Genomic DNA, 19,104 nt, shown 5'->3' on the forward strand with positions numbered 1-19,104 from the left:
TCGACCTCGGATGGTTAACGTTAAGGATCGGCCTCGAATGGACAAGGTAGGGCAACGGTCTCGAGCGGTCGAGGTTGCGTATAGGCTTCGTATGGTCAAGGTTGGACATCAGCCTCAAACGGTTGAGGTTGGGCATCGGCCTCGAGCGGTTACGGTTAGGAAAGGTCCTCGGGCAGCAAGTCTCGCCAGAGTTGCAGATTACCTTCTAGGCTCAATTTAAATACACCCGTCTTAAACTAATGGTTGTGTCTAGAAGGTAATCCACAAATTGCGGTCAATGCATAACCTTAACTATTTTGCGGGTTACCTTCTAGACGCGACCTGAACTAATGCAGGACAATACAACAATCCTGTAGCGAAAAACTGAAAGTGACTCGCTGCAGTGGATTTATTGCCCAAGTAATGCAGTCATGTGTTCGTACCTCTCTGTCAATTCCCAACCATTACGCCTGTTTCAGAAAGGGAAGAAAATAATTCAACAAGGTAAACAGTTTTATATTCAATGTAAATAGTTTATTTGATCATATTCGTTGAAAATCTCATATCACCTAATTTTTTTAAAAAAGCTTGTTATTTTGTAATAAGCACAAACTGCCTAAAATACATTTTCTGTTGAAAGTAAAAAAAAAAAAACATGCCAGTATTATCCAGTTAGAGAAATATTACTATTACAGACAGTGAAGTTGAGAGAAAAAAAGGAGATGAACGGCAGCACGTGCTTCAGTGGAAATGATTACAGGAGGGTGCGTCACTACGCCACAAAACCAGCCAATCACAGCTCAACCAATAGAAACTACTTTTATTAGATTTGTTTAAATCTGTTCAAATGTACCAGTCAGTTTGTATCTGTAGCTGGTTTTGCTGCGCCTGTGACACACCCTCACAACCGTGACACTTTATGATTTAACACACTACTGTAGATCCTGGCTGCATTTGGCTTAATTAAATATACAAAAAACTATAAGTTAAAATAACATTCAAGTTGTATAGCACAAGGCAATGAAAACTTTTGTTTAAACAATATGTACAATATTAACCATCTGGTAATGTGAAGTACGTTTAAAAAAAAAAACATGGTTTGTAACAAAATATCTGTACATTTAGGAAACTTTTTTTTTGTGTTGTGTACTTTGTTTTTGCCAAATGAGCATGGACACACATTAGATGAAAACATGAGCTTAAAGGAATCCTTTCAGTGGTTAAATACTATACATTAAAATTACAATAAAGTGAGTAGACAGTCGCCTGGAATATAATAAATCTGTAAAAAAGAAAGTTGACGGATGAAATGCAAAGTTCTATCCAGTTTTGACAACGAGACCATCCAGTCGAGTTCACGTGTTTTATGTCGCTTTACTCTTAATTTTGTTCCCAGAAACCAGACTGTGCTGCTACAGAAATGCAACATTTTAAATGGACGGTAGTTTCATGTGAGCAGGCGGATTACTTCTATGGATTAAGAGCTACAAAGTCAGGCTTGATGCATTAACTGAAGTAACAAATTCTGAAAAGGCCTGATATATATACAGTTCACATTAGCCCGGTCTTGTTTTGAAATGCTTTCAATGTCTTTCGTTCATTCTTCATCATCCTTTTACTCACTTTAGTACAAATATAATTACTTTTCTGCACACTTTCTTCATGCCTGCTCATCAGCCCTTTTAGGAAAACCTCGAGATGTTTGAGCACGTTTGTATCGACCATTTCACACAGAGATATAAAACAGTAGATGTGACGCGTTCTAATGACTCGCCTTTCCAGGATGGACCCACATGTTGGCCATCTGACCTGGGTACGGCTTTAAACTTGCTGTAACTGGAACGTATGGTGAAGGGAGGGGCTTATGTTGTCTACCAATACACCAATACTGTTTTTCATTCAAAGTAATGAGTGTAAGACAACTGTGTTGAACCAGAACAACTAAGATTTTGATTATTATAGCTCCAAGAGAACACATCATGCTTTCAATCATGATGATAATCTCATAATTGTGCATTTATATTGCATATTGATTTTATTTTTAAAATTTTGCCTGAACTTAACGTGTAAGAACAAGAGCTGTCAAAGTTAACGCGACACTAACGCGCTGATGCAAATTTGTTTTAACGCCACTAATTTCTTTAACGCAATCGACCTTTCGGAGGTTGTAGCGGGCTCGGTTTTAAAGCTAGATATTAAATATTTTAATTGATTGATAGTCCTAGTAAGAACTGTATTTGGTATTGTGAATTGCTAATATACTACATTAAGCAATATCTTTTATGAAGAAATCCTGAATAGATTTAGTATTCAGTTAACAAGTGATGTTAATATATGATGCAGGATTCAAGACGGCTCATTTGGGGTTAAATGTGGCTTGCTGGATTTTACTTTAAATATTCTGAAATGGGATTTAGGACGAGCGCTTCTCCATGTCGCTAAAGTTTTGTTTACTTTACACGTGATTGGCATGGAATCAGCTGCTTAGCGGTCAAATGTTAGGGTCATATTAATAACTTTGTTATAAAGTTACCTAACATTAAAACAGTGTCTGTTTAGATAACAGATCAATGCTGTTGATACCTTTGACTTAGAACTCAGCTGGTGTGTTGCTTGGTAACTGACTGTAAAGTTGCCTAGTTCACTAACTTTTTTGTAATTGGTAGTTGACCCATAAGTAAAAAAATAAATCTCATCTACTCTATACTGACGTGTGGAAAGTGACGCCAGCTTCCCTGGTCTCTTTGGTCCTTTTGGGTGAAGCAATTAGGTGTTGAACAGCTGATAAGCAGTCGCTGCCCAGAGGTGTCAATCGTAAACAATATCCAGGTGAGACGGCAGATCCCATTTAGTTATGACGTAATGTCGCATCTACTGTTTTATATCTCTGATTTCACAGTTGTAAACAGTCCAAATGCGTCCCAGTTTACTTCCTTGTTGTAGTGTATGTCCTATGACATCAGCTGACAGGAAGTAAAAACAAGGACCCAAGCTGTAACGGTCTACAGTAAGGAGGAATGGAAAAGAGCACTGGAATGTACTGAGATACTACCGAGTAGTAAAACACTAAAAGATGTAATACTTGTAACAGCTAAAAGGGAAACGCGTCCCATACATTCTACGTTATGTCTCCAAGGAAGCATCTCTTCACGTGGCTATTAAGGCCACCGCAAGTCCAGTTTTACACGTCTTACAATTAAAGCCAGGTCAAGTTGTATTGCTTGAAGTGGGGAATATTAAAAAAAAAACAGTCATCATCAGACGAACAGAAGCCCACAAAAATAAAGTTCAGGCACTTGGCTTGTCTAAGGTTTTTCTGAATCAACCTTTCCGACACTTTAAAAATTCCGTCCCGTACATGTCCCCAGTCCTTCATCGTGAAAAGCTTTGCTACTATACCACAGACATGGAATAATTCTTATGTAATATATACACATAGTCATCTCTATGGCTGCTACACTCACTTCCTTCACTCGGCGTCCAACCCTTCCGTCTCTCCCTCTCTTTACACATCCTCACCATCTTCAAAATCCTCCAGCACATGCGCTGCTCCCTCGTCACACGACCACTTCGCCGTTGTTCATCGGCCGCAGGTTCTGATCATCAAAACGTCTCCTGACACTCCGCCGCACAGCGTCTGCTCGCCTGTAAGGCTGATTCCTCAAATCTGATAGGGGAGAAGGAATTGGAAGGGATGGTGGGAGGGGGGTGAGGGTGAATAAAAGAGCTGTCAGTCATCTGGTCGAGGCGTTTTGATGAGCCCACATGCTCAGAGTGCTGGCAGCCTGTCTTTCAAAGCAGCATGAGTTCTACACAGTTGCAGGTCAGCTGTCTCTGCCTATTACGACTGAGACAGGCTACAGGGTTTTGACATGTAAGTAGAAAAACCTTCCATGCATCTTGTGAAACCAAGATGCACCTTCCCCATAGAAAATAAACTACTGAAAAGAGTAGCTAGTCTTTTTTATCATTACATATTTACTGTTAAAGAAGGAAATATAAAGAGGAGAGAGAGAGAGGTAGGTGGTCCCTATATGAGAAGACAGTAAAAGAGGAAGGGAGGTAATAAAGAGATGCTTGCCAGGTTTGGGACACATCCACCACTACAGGTGTGCTACTGGAGGAGTTCCTTACCCTCGAGTAGACATTGGGAAATTTAGTAATATTATTCTTCTTTAGGGCTAGATGAAGAGAAGACAAAATGAAGGTTAAAAATGGAGGAGGAGGAGGCTGACCGGAGCATGTCAGCCCGACATATTCACACTGGCTTTGCTAAGAGAGCGCTGCGAGAGCAAAGCAAAGTGGTAGCAGGCTGCATGGGGGGGTGGAAGGCCAGAGGAGGGTGAAGAGAGAGAGAGAGCAGATAGAGCTGGAGGATGTTAACTGGTTCAACTGGCAGGGAGGAGGAGGAGGAGGCGGAGGAGGAGGAGGAGGAGGATGGAGAAAGCTTCTCTAGTTTCTCTTTTCTTTTCTGTGTTATAAACTCAGACTGCTTTGCAGAGTGGCTACCAGCAGGATAGAAAAAAAGAGCCCGTCTCAAACTTCCAGTACAGAATGAACTGAAATAAACATAGTTCCAGGAACACAGCAGGAATGTTACGCTCAACAGCATCTTCACCAAAAAACCAACCAAAAGCATGCGTGCAGCCAGGGAAAACACCTTAATGAATCAATTACCACAAATCAGATGAACACTCAGTGAAACAACCCGGCTGCATGTTAGTAGCACACACGCACACACAGAATGCTGCAATGTAAAGTGATTATTCAACGTCATGCACAGAGAGTCATTTATAACAGAGAGGTGATCTGTCAGAGCAGATACAGCAATATGGGGCTAACTGGGTGAGCAGGGATGCATTGTGGCAAAGCGTTAGGGATGAAGCATTCAGCATGCAGGAAGCTGTGCATCAGCAGCAAATAATGATATGTGATAACAAACACACAAACATTCATTTTTTTCATTAAAACATTGATTGAAACACACAGAAAAGCAAGTTATAATGCCACAGGCACCGACACAATCGTGACATCAGTCATACCTGCCGTGTAGATGATGACTTATATGTATTATAATAATTCATTTAATCAGAATCTAATCAGTGATTTCCCTAAACTTAGTATTTGTTTTCATATTTCACCACTAGATGGCAGCATGCAGCTTAACTTTTCTGCTCCTGTACTTGATGAGACCAATTTGAATCTCCTGTCAGTGCAGATAAGAGTTTGACCTTGGAGACAGTTTCCTCTGTGACATTATGGTTTGCCATTGTTGATAAAAAATAATGATGATTAAATGAGGGGTGTCACACTTCATGCATGTGGGCAGAGAAAACCGTTACACCGACACCGGGTCATGCTCAGGAGGGAGAAAAAAGTGAACACAAATACACGCACTCGGGAGTGTGTGTGTGCAAACACCATGATATCGGGCACAGTGCACAAGCACGGGTCCGAAACGTGTGAGAGTGTGAAGGTTAAAAAAGGGAGTGAAAAAGTGTGAAGAGGCATGCAAGGATGGAGGAGAGAGAGAGAGAGAGAGAGAGAGACATAAAGAAGAGAACGTTTTGTTCCAGCGACCTTAGAGCAGAGAGAGATTTCTATAAGCTTAGTAATGGTACTCCTCATTGAGGGCGGGCTCGCAGAAGAACCGAGAGCCACGCTTGGCCGTGCGGGCGGTAAAGGGCACGGTCTTCAGCACTGCATTGAGAACAACAAGGACAACAGCCAGGACAAGACAAGACAAACAGAGTATAAGAGAAGCAGACTCCTACAGAGGTTTAGCACTTGTTAGCGCTAAGCAAATATATTCAACAACAGCATCAGGAGGGGCCGGGGACAAAAACATCTGGAATTCTAGCAGTTAACGCTCGACTGAAGGGCAAAAACTACTATTTTACTGTTAACTCTTTCTGGCTTGGTTTGTTAGAAATATATTATATTGTTACAGAGATCTGTATTAAAACTGTTTTTAACACTAGAAGCACATTTACATTACTCCTTTGGCTAGTGGTGGGAAATATACTGAAGTAATGGTAGCAAAACCTCGGTGTACAAATACTCCATTACAAGTAAAAGCAGTCAGAATCTTAGCACTAATTATGCATTAAAGTTTTATAATATTAATTATATTATATTATATAAGCATCTCGGGATAACTTCTGTTATGATTTGACGCTATTTAAAAATAAATTGAATTGAATATGTTATATTATTGTATTGTTAATACTAATGCATTAACATGTAAGTAGCATTTCAGTGTTGTAGCTGGTGGAGCTGGAGACGATTTTAACAACCCAAATAGTATAAAATGATTTCATCACGATACGTTTCCATTGAAAAATGTTAAGTTATCATATTGAGTTATCGCTCAGCCCTATTACAGATATACAGTATATTGGCATCTGTGTGAATTTCAGCCGATATGTAACAAGAAATTTCAGTATAGAAAAGTCAATAGTATCCCTATCATGTTGTTTTGTCCACCAGAGAGCCCTGACGAGTTGTATTTAACAAAAACAAGTTCAAGGAATCCCTTTCAAGATTGTTTGTTATGTGTTTATGAGCTATAGTAACTATAGAGGTCAAATATACCTATGTAGTGGAGCAAACGTACAATATTTACATATGAAATGTAGATTAAAAAGGTGTATAAAGTAGCATAAAATGGAAATATTTTATTAAAATATATAAAGTGCAACTGTATGTACTGAGCACTTGACTAAATGTACTTTCCACCACTGCCCGTGTTAACTTTAATCACCCTTCAGTAAACAGAAGATGTATTTATTCCCCTCTGGTGAATTAATATTCTAGGAGCTAGTCACAACCCGGCCCCGTCTACGTACAGACGGTGTTACAAAGCGAAGACAATGCAGAATAGATAAGCAATGATCATCGGACACATTTGGATTAGCTGGACTGTCAGTGCATGTTTGTACTCATTAGGTTATTATGCCTTTTAGTTCTCAAACATCTGACAGCTGAGTTTTGAAAGAGCCACAGTCATCGTGTTAGTTGGTTTAGATTCCCTTTTGTTAATGGCTGAATGTTTAGCATCGGAGAGGACCTTCATGCAGAGCGCCCTGTACTGTATGTGTCGGTGCGTGGTAAGAGATTGCAGCCAGGCCCAGGTGACGTTACCCGTGATGATGTCCTCTATCGCTCCATCTTTGCCTTCGTAGACGTGGCGGCTGTCTTTCACCTGTTTCCTCCTGAGCTCCTGGATCAGCTCTTGCTGCTGACGCTTGGTCTTATGAGGAGACTGAGGAGACACACACACACACACACACACACACACACACACACAGAGACATCGTTTAACATTTATTAATAAGTCCAGTCCAGTGTAGTCTACAAGGGATTCTCCCACCCATAATTTCTTTTTAGCTCAAACATGCTTTTTGCACCACACATCGTTTTACGCTGTAGGTTTGTGCATGTGTGAGTTAATTGAACCATTTAGGAAGCTGATCCTGAGTCGATGTGATGTGGCTCAGCAGGGTGTCAGACTGTAGAAGCAGATATAACTACACCCGGCAGGCAGTCGCTGCTCAACTAATCCTGTGATCAGGAGTCTGGAGGAAGGGGAGGGTGAGGCGGAGAGGGGAGGAAGTGGAGCCCGCTTACCTTCTGGTCGTCGTGATCCGCTGTAGGGGGTGTGGGGTATAGGGAGGGAGGGAGGGGGAGAGAACGGTGACTTACCTTCTGGTTTTCCTCCATCAAGGCCTCCTGCTCTAGAAGTTTCTCCATCAAAATCTGCTCCTGTCTCTTTTTATGCTCGTTGTCCTCCTCTGCTTGCTGAGGAGATTACACATGTAACACAGTTACAAATTAAATATACTACTGTTTACCATAAAACTGTGCTGTTAAATCTAGGGTTTGTAATCTTAAGAAACTAGAATAGTACACTAGATTAAAAAAATTATCCAACCGAAAAACCGAGCCCAGTGTTGCCAACACTTTTCCAATGAGAGTAGCTAACAGCACTGGCTCCAAAAGTCCCTAAATCTAGCAAGAAAGTCACCCAATCATGATTATCATTATGAACGTAAACAACGAACATGCTTATTGTTAGCACCAAATGATTGGACAGGTTTATTGCAGTCCTTTGAGCCACAGATACCAGATTTTTCTCTCTTTTTTTGTCAATAAAAATTGATTTATCGATTGCTGTCGGGGTGTAACGAGAATTTCAACAAAATATATTTTTTTAAAAAGATTACCAACTCTAGCTTTAACATCATATAAGAAACTCATTTCAAAACCCTTCAATAGTTTCACCACATCCACTGTGCAAGCTGAGATTCTATTTCAGTATCATGAAATGTGATGAATGAAGTCATTAACGTGGTTTGATCGCACTAAACAGAGTTGACACACAGCAGCTGTGAGAGACAAGTGGCCCGAGAACAGTGAAGACTGTGAAGGTAGGGTTACCTCTACCTGGTTAACCCTTTCCTTTTATACCTGACCTATGGAGTATTAGCGACGTGTTGTTAGTATTATGTAAGCATAACATTAGCTAGCTTGTCTTTGTCCGGATGATTGTGTAGTTGGCATTTGGCTGAAGTTCCTGTTCCCACCTATTTGTAAATTGGACATGAGCCTCCAAAGATTTACATATTTTGAACTGCTGTCAGGTGTTCACTAACTCCAACACATAGCCTACCAGTGACCGTAATGGGTGGCAAGCTGTCAAGGTCGTCGTTATTTGTAAGGATCGATATCATTAACTAACTTCAAGTATGTAATATATTGCCCCTTTTGCCTCCGTCAGCCTCTTTTTATATGGGTATCTGTCTTTTGTACGTACTTTACACATTTATGATGATGAACAGAGCGGTGAAAGAAAGTGACAGCCACCGTAGCTCCGTACATCGCCCTCCAAACACGGTGGTGCCGCTCCAGAATGCTCCGTGCTTCCCATTCCCAATAACCTCTATATGTTTGTCACTGGTTATATAATATTTAAATAAACAGCTTTTTTCCACTACTTATTTACATACTAGTGTCTATTTCTTATGTTCATTTATCCAGTTTTGTTGTCCTTGTCACTAGCTGAGAGTACATTTCTTTATATGTATGTACTTGTCAAATAAACCTGATTCTGATATACTTTAGTCGGGGTGTAACATACACAGTATTACAGTTCAACATGTGTCTGGGGTCACGGTTCGTTATGTTTCTGTTACAATAGTTAAAACGAGAAAATAAAAATATTAAATAACTTTTAATTTAACTGAAACATAAATGCTAAACAGTGAATCACGGGAAGTTAACATCTCCAATAATATCAGAATCATACAAACACAATTTTGAAACTAAAATGAACATTTTTAGTTTGATTTTTCCAATACCAAATCACGCATCCAAGCATTTTTGTAATAAATTAGATGTCAGTCTTTTTTACTTACTGTATGTTTTTAGTCTTTGAATATGTTTGCTGAATATTTCTTTTCAGTTTTTTTCTTTTCTACTTCAACTCTAATGTTGGGTGCAGAAACACGTGGAATGCTTTTGTTGGGACGCCGTGAAACGTCACTTATGCAGCGTCAGTTGCCACTACGAGGTACCCAGTCACTGGGAAAATTTGCATAACCACTGCATTCTGTTGGCTTCAATAGTAAGTTGCTGAGTAAGGGGGGTCCTCTGAGGGGGAGGGGTCACTCATTCTTTACGTTTGGTCGGGTATAAAAGGAAAGGGTTAACCAGGTAGAGGTACAGTTCAGGAGCAACAGCACACCTACAGCCAACATGAGCAACACCGGCATGAACATGAGGGGCAAGGTACTTCTAAAAAAATCTTTTTGTAAAAAGCAGAAATCACTGTTTACAAAATGTGATCACCACCTTGCTGCTTTTATTTCTAACTATTACAATTCACTTTTTTTTTCCAGATCACCTTCTACGAGGACAGGAACTTCCAGGGTCGTTCCTATGAGTGCATGAGCGACTGCTGTGACATGTCCTCCTACATGAGCAGGTGTCACTCCTTCAGGGTGGAGAGTGGCTGCTTCATGGTCTACGACCGCACCAACTACATGGGAAACCAGTACTTCATGAGGAGGGGCGAGTACGCCGACTACATGAGCATGATGGGAATGAGCGACTGCATCAGGTCTTGCCGTATGATCCCCATGGTAGGAATAAAACTAAATCTGTCAAAATATGATTCTACTACGGGTGACAACCCCCACTAAATTTGATATTAAGATATTAATTTGTTTTTATTCTCTCCACAAAAACAGCACAGGGGCCAGTTCAGGATGAGGATCTACGAGAGGGAGCAGTTCGGCGGTCAGATGCATGAGCTGATGGACGACTGCGACAGCATCATGGATCGTTACCGTATGAACGACTGCATGTCCTGCAACGTGATGGACGGCCACTGGCTGATGTACGAGCAGCCCCACTTCAGAGGCAGGATGATGTACATGAGGCCCGGAGAGTACAGGAACTTCAGTAACATGGGATTCAGCGGCACCAGGTTCATGAGCATGAGGCGCATCAATGACTCCTGCCAGTAAATGTTCACTAAATGTTCACTGAATGTTTAAAATGACATTGAATAAATAATTTCTATAAAAACTATTCTAACTTTTGTTAAGCTATTTGTCCAATCCAGGCTTTGCTGTCGGCTTCCCAACTCATCTAAAAAAAAATTTAAAAAGACTAAAGGATTAAAATTACCAGGAACTTCTTGGTGGAAACGCGGCTTAAATCTGTTAACAGGTCTTGGGGAGTACTACTATATGTGAAAAAGGTTGTGTAAAGCCTTTTCTGGCTCCACGGAGAGCTGCGAGAAAAATAAATGGACTCTAGTGATGTCACTTGAGGCAGCGTTGGTTGGGGCTGTAGACTATAAGTTTGGAAATAAAAAAAAATCTGGTAGTGTGGCATTAGAATGAACTGAGCTCACCAGACCTGTGTAGCCCAGTCCTCATCTCTGCTTGAGGCTAGCGCCTCAAGGCTACCGCTGCTAGCATAGTCAAGAAGAAGAATGCGTGGAAAAGACGATATCTCTGGTTCTGCTGCATGGATTTTGATCTTTTTTTCAAAGGGTCCATCATGAGTCTGATGTTACAGAAGTGCGATGCTAAATCAATGGAGCTCTCTTTTAAGTCCTGAGTCTAACCAGCTGGTGAGATGTGTTTTTACTGACTACTTTTGTGTGATTGTGTGAGAGATGATTATCCAACTCACCCTGTAAGCCTTAACAAATCGCACAAACACAGGGAAGAAGACGGAGGGCGGCGTCGTTTTGGAGTTCTCCCCGAAGAACTTCACTGCCTCGTCAAAGGCGTCCTTTACAAAGACAGACAGTGGACTTACTTATACATCACTTTCACTTCATTTGAAACCCTGTCACAACAACAGAGTTAAAAAAACAAAACAAGGCATTAGTGCAATTGCGAAAGCGAGGTGTGCTCATGTTACCTGTGCAATCTTGGCATCCTCCTGCAGTTTCTTCAGCTTGCTCTCATTGTGCGTGATGAAGTCTTTGAGCATGGTGTTGTGTCCGTGCATGCTGTACTCTCTTTTGGTCAGCTCCATGCCTCTCTGCAGCTCCCTAACATCCAGCAGGACGTTGTCCAACGACACTGAACGAGAGCAGACGTTTGAGTACACATGCAACCCTGTGCTGCACTGAAAAAGTCAGATATGAATATGTCATCTGCACTGTACGACTCACCGGCTGCAGCTTTCTCCACGTAGTGCAGCTCGTTGTAGAAGAGAGAAACTTGTGAGTATTTCTCCTTCACCACATTGGCTATGTAGTGTAACAACGTCATCTTACGGTCCGTCGACTTGGTATCAAGCAGCTGTAGAGAAAGTAAAAGAGAAATCTTTAGAAAACATTTTTAAAGAAAAAGTAAAAGGCTTTAAAATCAGACGGAGGCGACTCACCAAGTCTAAACTCTGCAGCTTGAATCCGTACACCGCTCCTCTTTTGCTGCTGTTCATGTAGTTTCCGAGTGCCAAGATAATCTGACGAACAAGAAGGAACGAGAATGTTAAAGAAAAAACATGCATATATTTAACATTTTGTTCAGTACGGACACAAATGAATGAGTTACCTCTAGAATTTTCTTTAGCTTCTGTGACGACTTGATGGACACAGATGCTGCGATGACTGCATGGATTTGCTGTGGGGGGAAACAAAGATGACGATGTGAGTAAAAATTCAGTGAACCATTATCACTTTCTGTGGTCACAGCATCCTATATAGAACACATCTAATCATTTTCAGTGTTTCAGTTTTGGAATATATTGAGATCCCAGTTCTCACCGGTGTGAGCATCTGCACGCTCTCGCAGAAGTTGCCGATGAAGGCCATGATGGTCATCTTCTGCATGAGCCGCTCGATTTTACTGAACTGCATCATGAAGCGGTCCTCGTCCGTCAGGCTCTCCAGCGGCTTGCGCTCCTTCTCAAACTGACGCATGGATTTAATCTCATGTTCTGTGGGCTGGAAGCGCATCAGACACTCCACGAAGTCCACCGGCATAGTTCGCAGGTCAAAGCTGAATGACAGGGGGAGACACGGGAGGGTAGAGATAGTAGTTACATACTGGAAACCCAAAGTAAAAAACACAGGCCATTTGATAACATATGCTATGTGGTGTTGAAAAAATGACTGATGATAGAAAAATGAAGCACATCAAATAAAAACAAAATAGAAAAGCTATCAATTATGTGAAGATTTGCGTCTTTAGTTTTATTTTGAAGGGGCTTACATCTGAATGGCCTTGGAGATCTCCTCAGGAGTCTTGCCCACTTTCCTCAGCGTGATGGCCAGGTTCTTCGCTCTGTTGGAGTCCAGCAGCGTCACCTTGTTGGGCCCCTTCTGGATGATCTTTTGCTTGCTCGAGATGAGGTCGATAGCCGGGCCCTGGGCTTTCGTCTTAAACATCTCCTCGAACTCGTCCACGTTCAGGTCCTTAAAGACGCCGACATAGAATCGGTTAACGTTCTGTTATCGTGGAAAAGAGGCTGAAAGTGGGCAAAACAGAGAGAAGACTCTTACCTCGAGTATCCTCTCATCATCGATCTCGTTGAAGACAGTCCCGTTGATCTGGTTTGGTTTCAGGGCGACCCAGTTGAAGACGGGCATGCGGAACTTTGTCTTGATGGGTTTCTTGATTTTAACAGCTGTACAGGAAACAAGAGTTAGCATCAGCGTCCCTATCTACTATGAGAGTACACACACATTCACACACATGCAGGTGAAAGGGTAGACAGGTATTTGTGAAGTGGTGACATGTGGATATGTTATCCCTAAAAACATACAACCCATCTTCAAGAATGCTTCCTTCCTTTAAGCAGAGTGAAAGTCTATTAGCCTCTGGCAGGAGAATAAGGCCAAAGTGTGTATACCCTGTACAGTAAATGGTGAGCACATAGTGAGGATTTCCTGCCTGGCCCGGTGACACACTATTTATCGGACAGATTACGGCTATTTGTGGCCACCTTGGCCGATTCACTGAAGCGGAGCATGGAGGTGGCGCCCTGCTTAGCCACAGAGACGAGGTGTCAGCGGGGACAGAGAGATAAGGCTGTCACGAGAAAGGTAAACAGCATTCCAGCTCTGCATAACGCCTATCACTCTCTATCAGCTGCAAGCCACAGCAGGTCACTGTGTGTCAGCATGCAAACGACACTGAGACGAAACACAAACACACACATACTATAACAAAACTACAGCAAGGTGTGAAGGTAAACCATGCAGGATTTTGAAACTTGGTATTTTCTGTTTAAAAATCATCTAAATGTTTCACAGAAAGTCTTCCTGTGAAAGGAAAAACAGCAGGTTTTATGGTTTTATATGATGCCAAGCTCATGTTAGAAGTGGCAAAAATAACTATTTCTAAGAGACTTGAACTACACAACTGTGACTTTTTGTTTTCCACTGGGATTCAGAGACTGAAAATACCATTTTCCAAAAAACTTGTGCTAAAAGAAGGGAACGGTGGAGGGACAAAACACCAAACATGACAAGCAGAACCTACAGAAAAGTTTGATGGGTCCCTCTGGTTGGCAGAAAAAGAAACAATTCAAAGACAAATCATTAAGAAGTTGGCAGAGTTAGTGAGAAAGATTACACATGCACATCTCAAACACACAAGGTACAAAAAGGTACAGTAAAGGATGTCTGTGTTTAAAACGTAAAGGGGTTTCCATTGTTTACTGACACCAACAACACTGGCATCACTATATTTTCAAACTTCTTCTGGGTATGAATGTATACAGGAATATGCACACACATCAAAATAGAGTACAGCACAGAAAGTCTAATTCAATGAGTCACTGCCATTCAAGGTGCCAACTTTGCCCATCAAGATCTAATCTAAATACTCATTCACACACCGATGGCTATGCCTTCGGGAGCAATTTGGGGTTAAGTGTCTTGCTCAAGGACACTTCGACATGTGACCGGAGAAAGCCAGGGATCGAACCACCGACCTTCCGATTGGTGGACGACCTGCTCCACGCCTCTGAGCCACAGTCGCAGTAAACTGCTATGCCGATTATAGGATAATTTTTTATCACATAACTCCCATATAGACACAAACTTGCCTCAATGTGTGGACTTTTTCTTACCTGCTAACCCAGAGTTCATGATGACAGTGGGCGTCCCACAGCCGGGCAGTGGGGGCGCTACAGGAGGAGGCGGAGGAGGAATAGGTCCTGAGATGTGCAAGCCTGGCCCTGGGGGAGGAGGCGGAGGTGGAGGGGGAGGCGGTGGAGGGGGAGGTGGGGGAGCTGCAGCTGCAGGAATGGCTGATGATGGTCCGTTTGACACTGGGAGAGAGGAGAGACGCTCAATCCGACATGCAAACTTTGTATATTCTCTCCTATCTTCTTTCTGCATTTCATGATTAACAGTTTACATGCTAATACTAAATTAATATTAAACCTACATGTGCCGTTCACTGGCAGAGGAGGGGCTGGAGGAGGTGGCGGTGGACCCGGCGTGCCCGCTATGACTCCCACATGATTTGGACTGACAGCTGCACCATTTCCTCCCATCATAACGCCCGGCAAGCCCTCCACACCGGAGGGTGGTGACGCCAGGATGGAGATGTCTCCGTCTCCCTTCTTGTGGATCTTGATGGTGCCTTGTTTCTCCAGTTCGTGGATCTTTTTCTCCAGTTTACTCGATCGCTGGATGGCCTCGTCCTTCTCCTTCAACATCTGCCGCAGTGAGTGAACCTGCGAGCTGGTGTCTTTGTAGACTTCCTGTGTGACAAAAGGGACGGACACAGGGAGTTAAGATTTGTTTTTTTATATTTCTGCCATGAGAGAGGAAACTCAACAACCAAGAAAGTGCATTTTAACAGTTGGAGGAAAACTGTGAGTGCTGAAATGAATACTTAAAGGATGACTGTGAATGTCTGACCCTGATTGATTCAAGGTCCTTGTTCCTTTGCATCAGCTGCTTCTCCAGCTCCACGATCTTGGACATGGCCTCGTTCTCCGTGTCTTGCAGCTTCTCTGATATCTATAAGAACAACAGCCGGGAGGAAAAGGTGACATGAACTCATTGCGATGGCAACTTCCAACTCAATATGTCAACAAAGAAATCCAGTTGGGCACTGATGTAAGGCATTTAACATATATATATTTTATCAGGGCTGTCAATCAATTAAATATTGAATCATGATTAATGGCATGATTGTCCACAGTTTATCTTGATTAAATTAATCATACATTTTTTTATCTGTTAAAATGTACTTTAAAAGGGAGATTTGTCAAGTATTTAATACTCTTACCAACATGGGAGTGGGCAAATATGCTGCTTTATGCAAATATATGTATATATTTATTATTGTACATCAATTAAATAAACAAAACAGTGATAAATATTGTCCTGAAACCCTCACAGGTACTGCATTATCATAAATAAACAGCTGTCAGTGTGTCAGTGTGCTGACTTGACTATGACTTGCCCCAAACGGCATGTGATTATCATAAAATGGGCATGTCTGTAAAAGGGAGACTCGTGGGTACTCGTAGAGTTTGGAGCGTTATTTAGCCTCCTTCATGACAAGCTAGTATGACACGGTTGGTAACAATGGATTCCTTATGTTTTCAAGATTCATATGATGTCATCTTCACTCTAGATTTAAAACTGAGCCCACTAAAACCTAAAAATAACAAGCTGCATTAAAAAAATGAGTGGCGTTAAAACAAATTTGCGGTAACGCGTTATTATCGCGTTAACTTTGACAGCCCTAATTTTTCTGGATTAAAACAAATTATGGAGACTTAAAAGTTATGAAAGTTATGGTGGCTGACAGTTAAGGGAAAGCATGACATCATAGTAAATCCCATGCTGACATACTGTACATAGCCATTTGCGTGAGAAGATGAATGACATTGAGGAGTGAGTTTTGTGAATTTTCAGAGAATAAAATCAAACAGTCGAGGGCTCTCACATGTGACATGTTCTCCTCCAGCTCCTCCACACGCTCCAGGGCGGCGTTTTTGGTCTCTGCATCCTCCAGTAGGGCTCCCACGTCAAACACGTTGTCCAAGTAGGCCTGGATCTGAACCTGCAGCTTATCGCTCTCTGTGTGCTTTAGTTTCTGGAAGACATGATGCACACAAAAAGAAATACGGTGATGATAAGAGCGAGGCAGTTAGGGAGTGAGACGGGGTGACATTTACTGTTTCAGTTCGCTGCGTGAGGCCGACATCTCAGACCCCGGAGGCCAGCATTGATCTCACCTGTGCAGCGAGGCAGCAGACGGGGATTTACAGAACTGACAGATTTTTTTTCTTTAGTAATGGAAAAGCCATTATCGACTGCTTTTCTGTGGTTGCTGTCTCGGGGGTGCTGTAATGACAACCTGCGCTCTGGACTGAGCTGAATATTAAGAGCGGGAGAGTTCGGCCCTGTCTGGGCATTTTTTCCTGCAGCGTTATGTCTCAACTCACGTCTAAGTAGTCGTCCAGACTCAGCTTGGTGAAGTCGTACTGTAGGTGAACCCTGAAGTTCATGTCCTCCACTGAGTGCACGACTATGTTGATGAACTGCATGCAGGCCACCTGGGGAATAAAAACAGAAGAAATACAGTCAGTCAAACCCTGCATCTAATGTACTCTGTGTGTGACCATGGAAAGGTAAAAATCAGTAATTTACAGCAGGTTTGAGGTTTTTGAACATCCGCCTGGTACTTCTGTGAAATTATTTTATGCTCATTACCACATATAATTCCTTTTAATAAGGCTTCCACTGTAATTGTGTGTATAAATCCTCATTATTGTGCTTGCAGAGTAGCTTATCTGGCAGATTAAGAGGATCTGAAAAAAACAAATTAACAAAATCAAGCAGTTCAACTCCATCGGCTGCCTCATGGGAGCCTGCGTAAACAGATCAAGGGGGATCTCCTCACAGTGTGTAATGTACACACACACACACACACACTTCTTTTAACCCTAACACTGGCTTAATGAACTTCCGGTAAGAAGCTCAGTTGTCTCGGCGCAACACGGCAGCTTTGACAAAGTCTGTTTGCTTTAGTGCTGCTGTCAGGCGACGGCCTACCGAGGGACCGCGAGTGGACTTGTGACAGAAGTCCTATTGAAGTCCTATTCAAACACAGCATCTGTTGGTTTTCAATCACACACGCACATGCAGTGTTTGCCTCACATCAATTAAGACACTTAAGACAGTATTTTATCCAGTGTGTGTGCGTGCCCATTTAAGTTGTCACTTTCTTCACAGTGTCTTTTATTCCCATCTGCCAAGCTAATTAGCACCACTCGGCCTGGAAATGACAGACTTGGCAGGGGTTCCTTGCTTAGGGCCACTCCAGTTTGATGTATTGCACCGCATATCTGTAGTTTGTGCTGTGATGAGAAAAGAGACTGACAGCCCTGTGAGTGTGTATCGCAAAACTGCTCTCTTTGTGAAGTTATTTTTGAGTTTGGACAAACATATCAGGACACGTGTGCAGTAGAGTTCAAAATATCTCTATTTCTAACCAGCTGAAAACTGCGCTAGTTGCTAAACTAAATGCTGCTGCTAAAGGCTCGACACTAGAGCTGCAAAGATTAATTGATTAGTTGTCAACTATTAAATGAATCACCAACAATCAAAAAATGATTGGATGGGAGTGCTTCCTGGAGTAAGAAAGAATTTGTTTGAGGTGCTTTTTGGATAAAGATACATGTAGACAGAAAACTCCAAGGCACTCTCTTTTTAAACAATTAACATGCCTCTACTGTAATGGCATAGTCATTTCAGACCTAAAAACAAACTCTGACGTGTAATCTGCAACTATTTAGATTAATCGGTTTTGAGTCATTTAAAATTATTTTTTAGAAAAAGTCAAAATTCTCTGATTCCAGCTTCTTAAATGTGAATATTTTCTGGTTTCTTTAATCCTCTATGACAGTAAACTGAATATCTTTGAGTTGTGGATAAAACAAGACATTTGAGGACGTCATCTTGGGCTTTGGGAAACACTGATGGACATTTTCCACCATTTTCTGACATTTTACAGACCAAACAATAAATCGATTATTCAAGAAAATAATCAACCGATTAATCGACAAGGAAAATAATGATTAGTTGCAGCCCTACTTGACACTGATGAGAGAGACACATCATTCACTCAGAGCTTCTTCAGCTCAAAAAACCTTCACAAGCCATCTGTGGTTTGCCTGGTGATGTAGGATTTCAATAGTCATTAGGAGTGCGTGTGTGTGAACATACCATAAAATCGATGTTGTTGTCCTCGTTCTTGAAATACTCCATTAGCCTCTCAAACCTCTGCGTCTCCACACACACCTGCAGAACAAACCACATCTCACTTATTGTATTTATTGGAGTCGAGGTGTAGAGAGCAACCCACAGTGATTTATGCAACCAATCAATGATGTGCACCAACTCATGGTAATGGATGTAAAGGATGGGCAATATGGATAAAAAGCAAATATCACAATAATGTTTTACCTAAATACATGGTTATTGATATTGCGACTATTTCGTAGGATTGACTCTTGGAGTTTTTACAAAATATTTACACAGATTTTTGATAAATAATCATCAGTAATGTGGATATAATGACGAAGTGGGTAAAGACAAATAATAGAACAGCTAGAACAATCTGG

At 41.7% G+C, this 19,104-nt stretch overlaps 2 protein-coding genes across 12 annotated transcripts in view; one reads left to right on the forward strand and one right to left on the reverse strand.

Annotated features, from left to right (window-relative positions):
- Window positions 1–491: 491 nt before the first annotated feature.
- Window positions 492–19,104, reverse strand: part of fmnl2a (formin-like 2a) — a 61,874-nt gene continuing 43,261 nt past the window's right edge. The window contains exons 10-28 of one of the 11 annotated variants that reach the window (XM_074659496.1): window positions 18,707–18,781; window positions 16,924–17,034; window positions 16,422–16,571; window positions 15,383–15,484; window positions 14,904–15,222; window positions 14,584–14,784; window positions 13,992–14,012; window positions 13,010–13,134; window positions 12,720–12,922; window positions 12,272–12,506; window positions 12,060–12,128; window positions 11,890–11,970; window positions 11,675–11,804; window positions 11,419–11,582; window positions 11,185–11,286; window positions 7,684–7,779; window positions 7,123–7,243; window positions 4,114–4,160; window positions 492–3,646 (exon numbers count right to left, since the gene is read on the reverse strand). In XM_074659496.1, the coding sequence (XP_074515597.1) occupies window positions 3,641–3,646; window positions 4,114–4,160; window positions 7,123–7,243; window positions 7,684–7,779; window positions 11,185–11,286; window positions 11,419–11,582; window positions 11,675–11,804; window positions 11,890–11,970; window positions 12,060–12,128; window positions 12,272–12,506; window positions 12,720–12,922; window positions 13,010–13,134; window positions 13,992–14,012; window positions 14,584–14,784; window positions 14,904–15,222; window positions 15,383–15,484; window positions 16,422–16,571; window positions 16,924–17,034; window positions 18,707–18,781 (2,358 nt within the window). In that variant the 3' untranslated portion in view covers window positions 492–3,640. The other 10 variants (XM_074659491.1, XM_074659492.1, XR_012597166.1 and 7 more) reach the window with 10 other exon arrangements.
- On the forward strand, window positions 9,662–10,508 carry LOC141781936 (gamma-crystallin M2-like). The gene is made up of 3 exons (XM_074657936.1): window positions 9,662–9,768; window positions 9,879–10,121; window positions 10,230–10,508. Exons 1-3 carry the CDS (start codon window positions 9,736–9,738, stop codon window positions 10,506–10,508), a joined length of 555 nt encoding a protein of 184 aa, XP_074514037.1. The 5' UTR covers window positions 9,662–9,735.

Source organism: Sebastes fasciatus, chromosome 14 (genome assembly GCF_043250625.1).
Source record: "Sebastes fasciatus isolate fSebFas1 chromosome 14, fSebFas1.pri, whole genome shotgun sequence".
Lineage (NCBI taxonomy): Eukaryota > Metazoa > Chordata > Actinopteri > Perciformes > Sebastidae > Sebastes > Sebastes fasciatus.

What these genes read in the sequence shown, in the direction of transcription:
- LOC141781936 (XM_074657936.1), top strand. Translation starts at nt 9,736, where the DNA reads ATGAGCAACACCGGCATGAACATGAGGGGCAAG. An exon ending in GCATGAACATGAGGGGCAAG is followed by an intron (nt 9,769 to 9,878) that starts GTACTTCTAAAA and finishes TTTTTTTTCCAG; the next exon opens with ATCACCTTCTACGAGGACAG. An exon ending in CTTGCCGTATGATCCCCATG is followed by an intron (nt 10,122 to 10,229) that starts GTAGGAATAAAA and finishes CCACAAAAACAG; the next exon opens with CACAGGGGCCAGTTCAGGAT.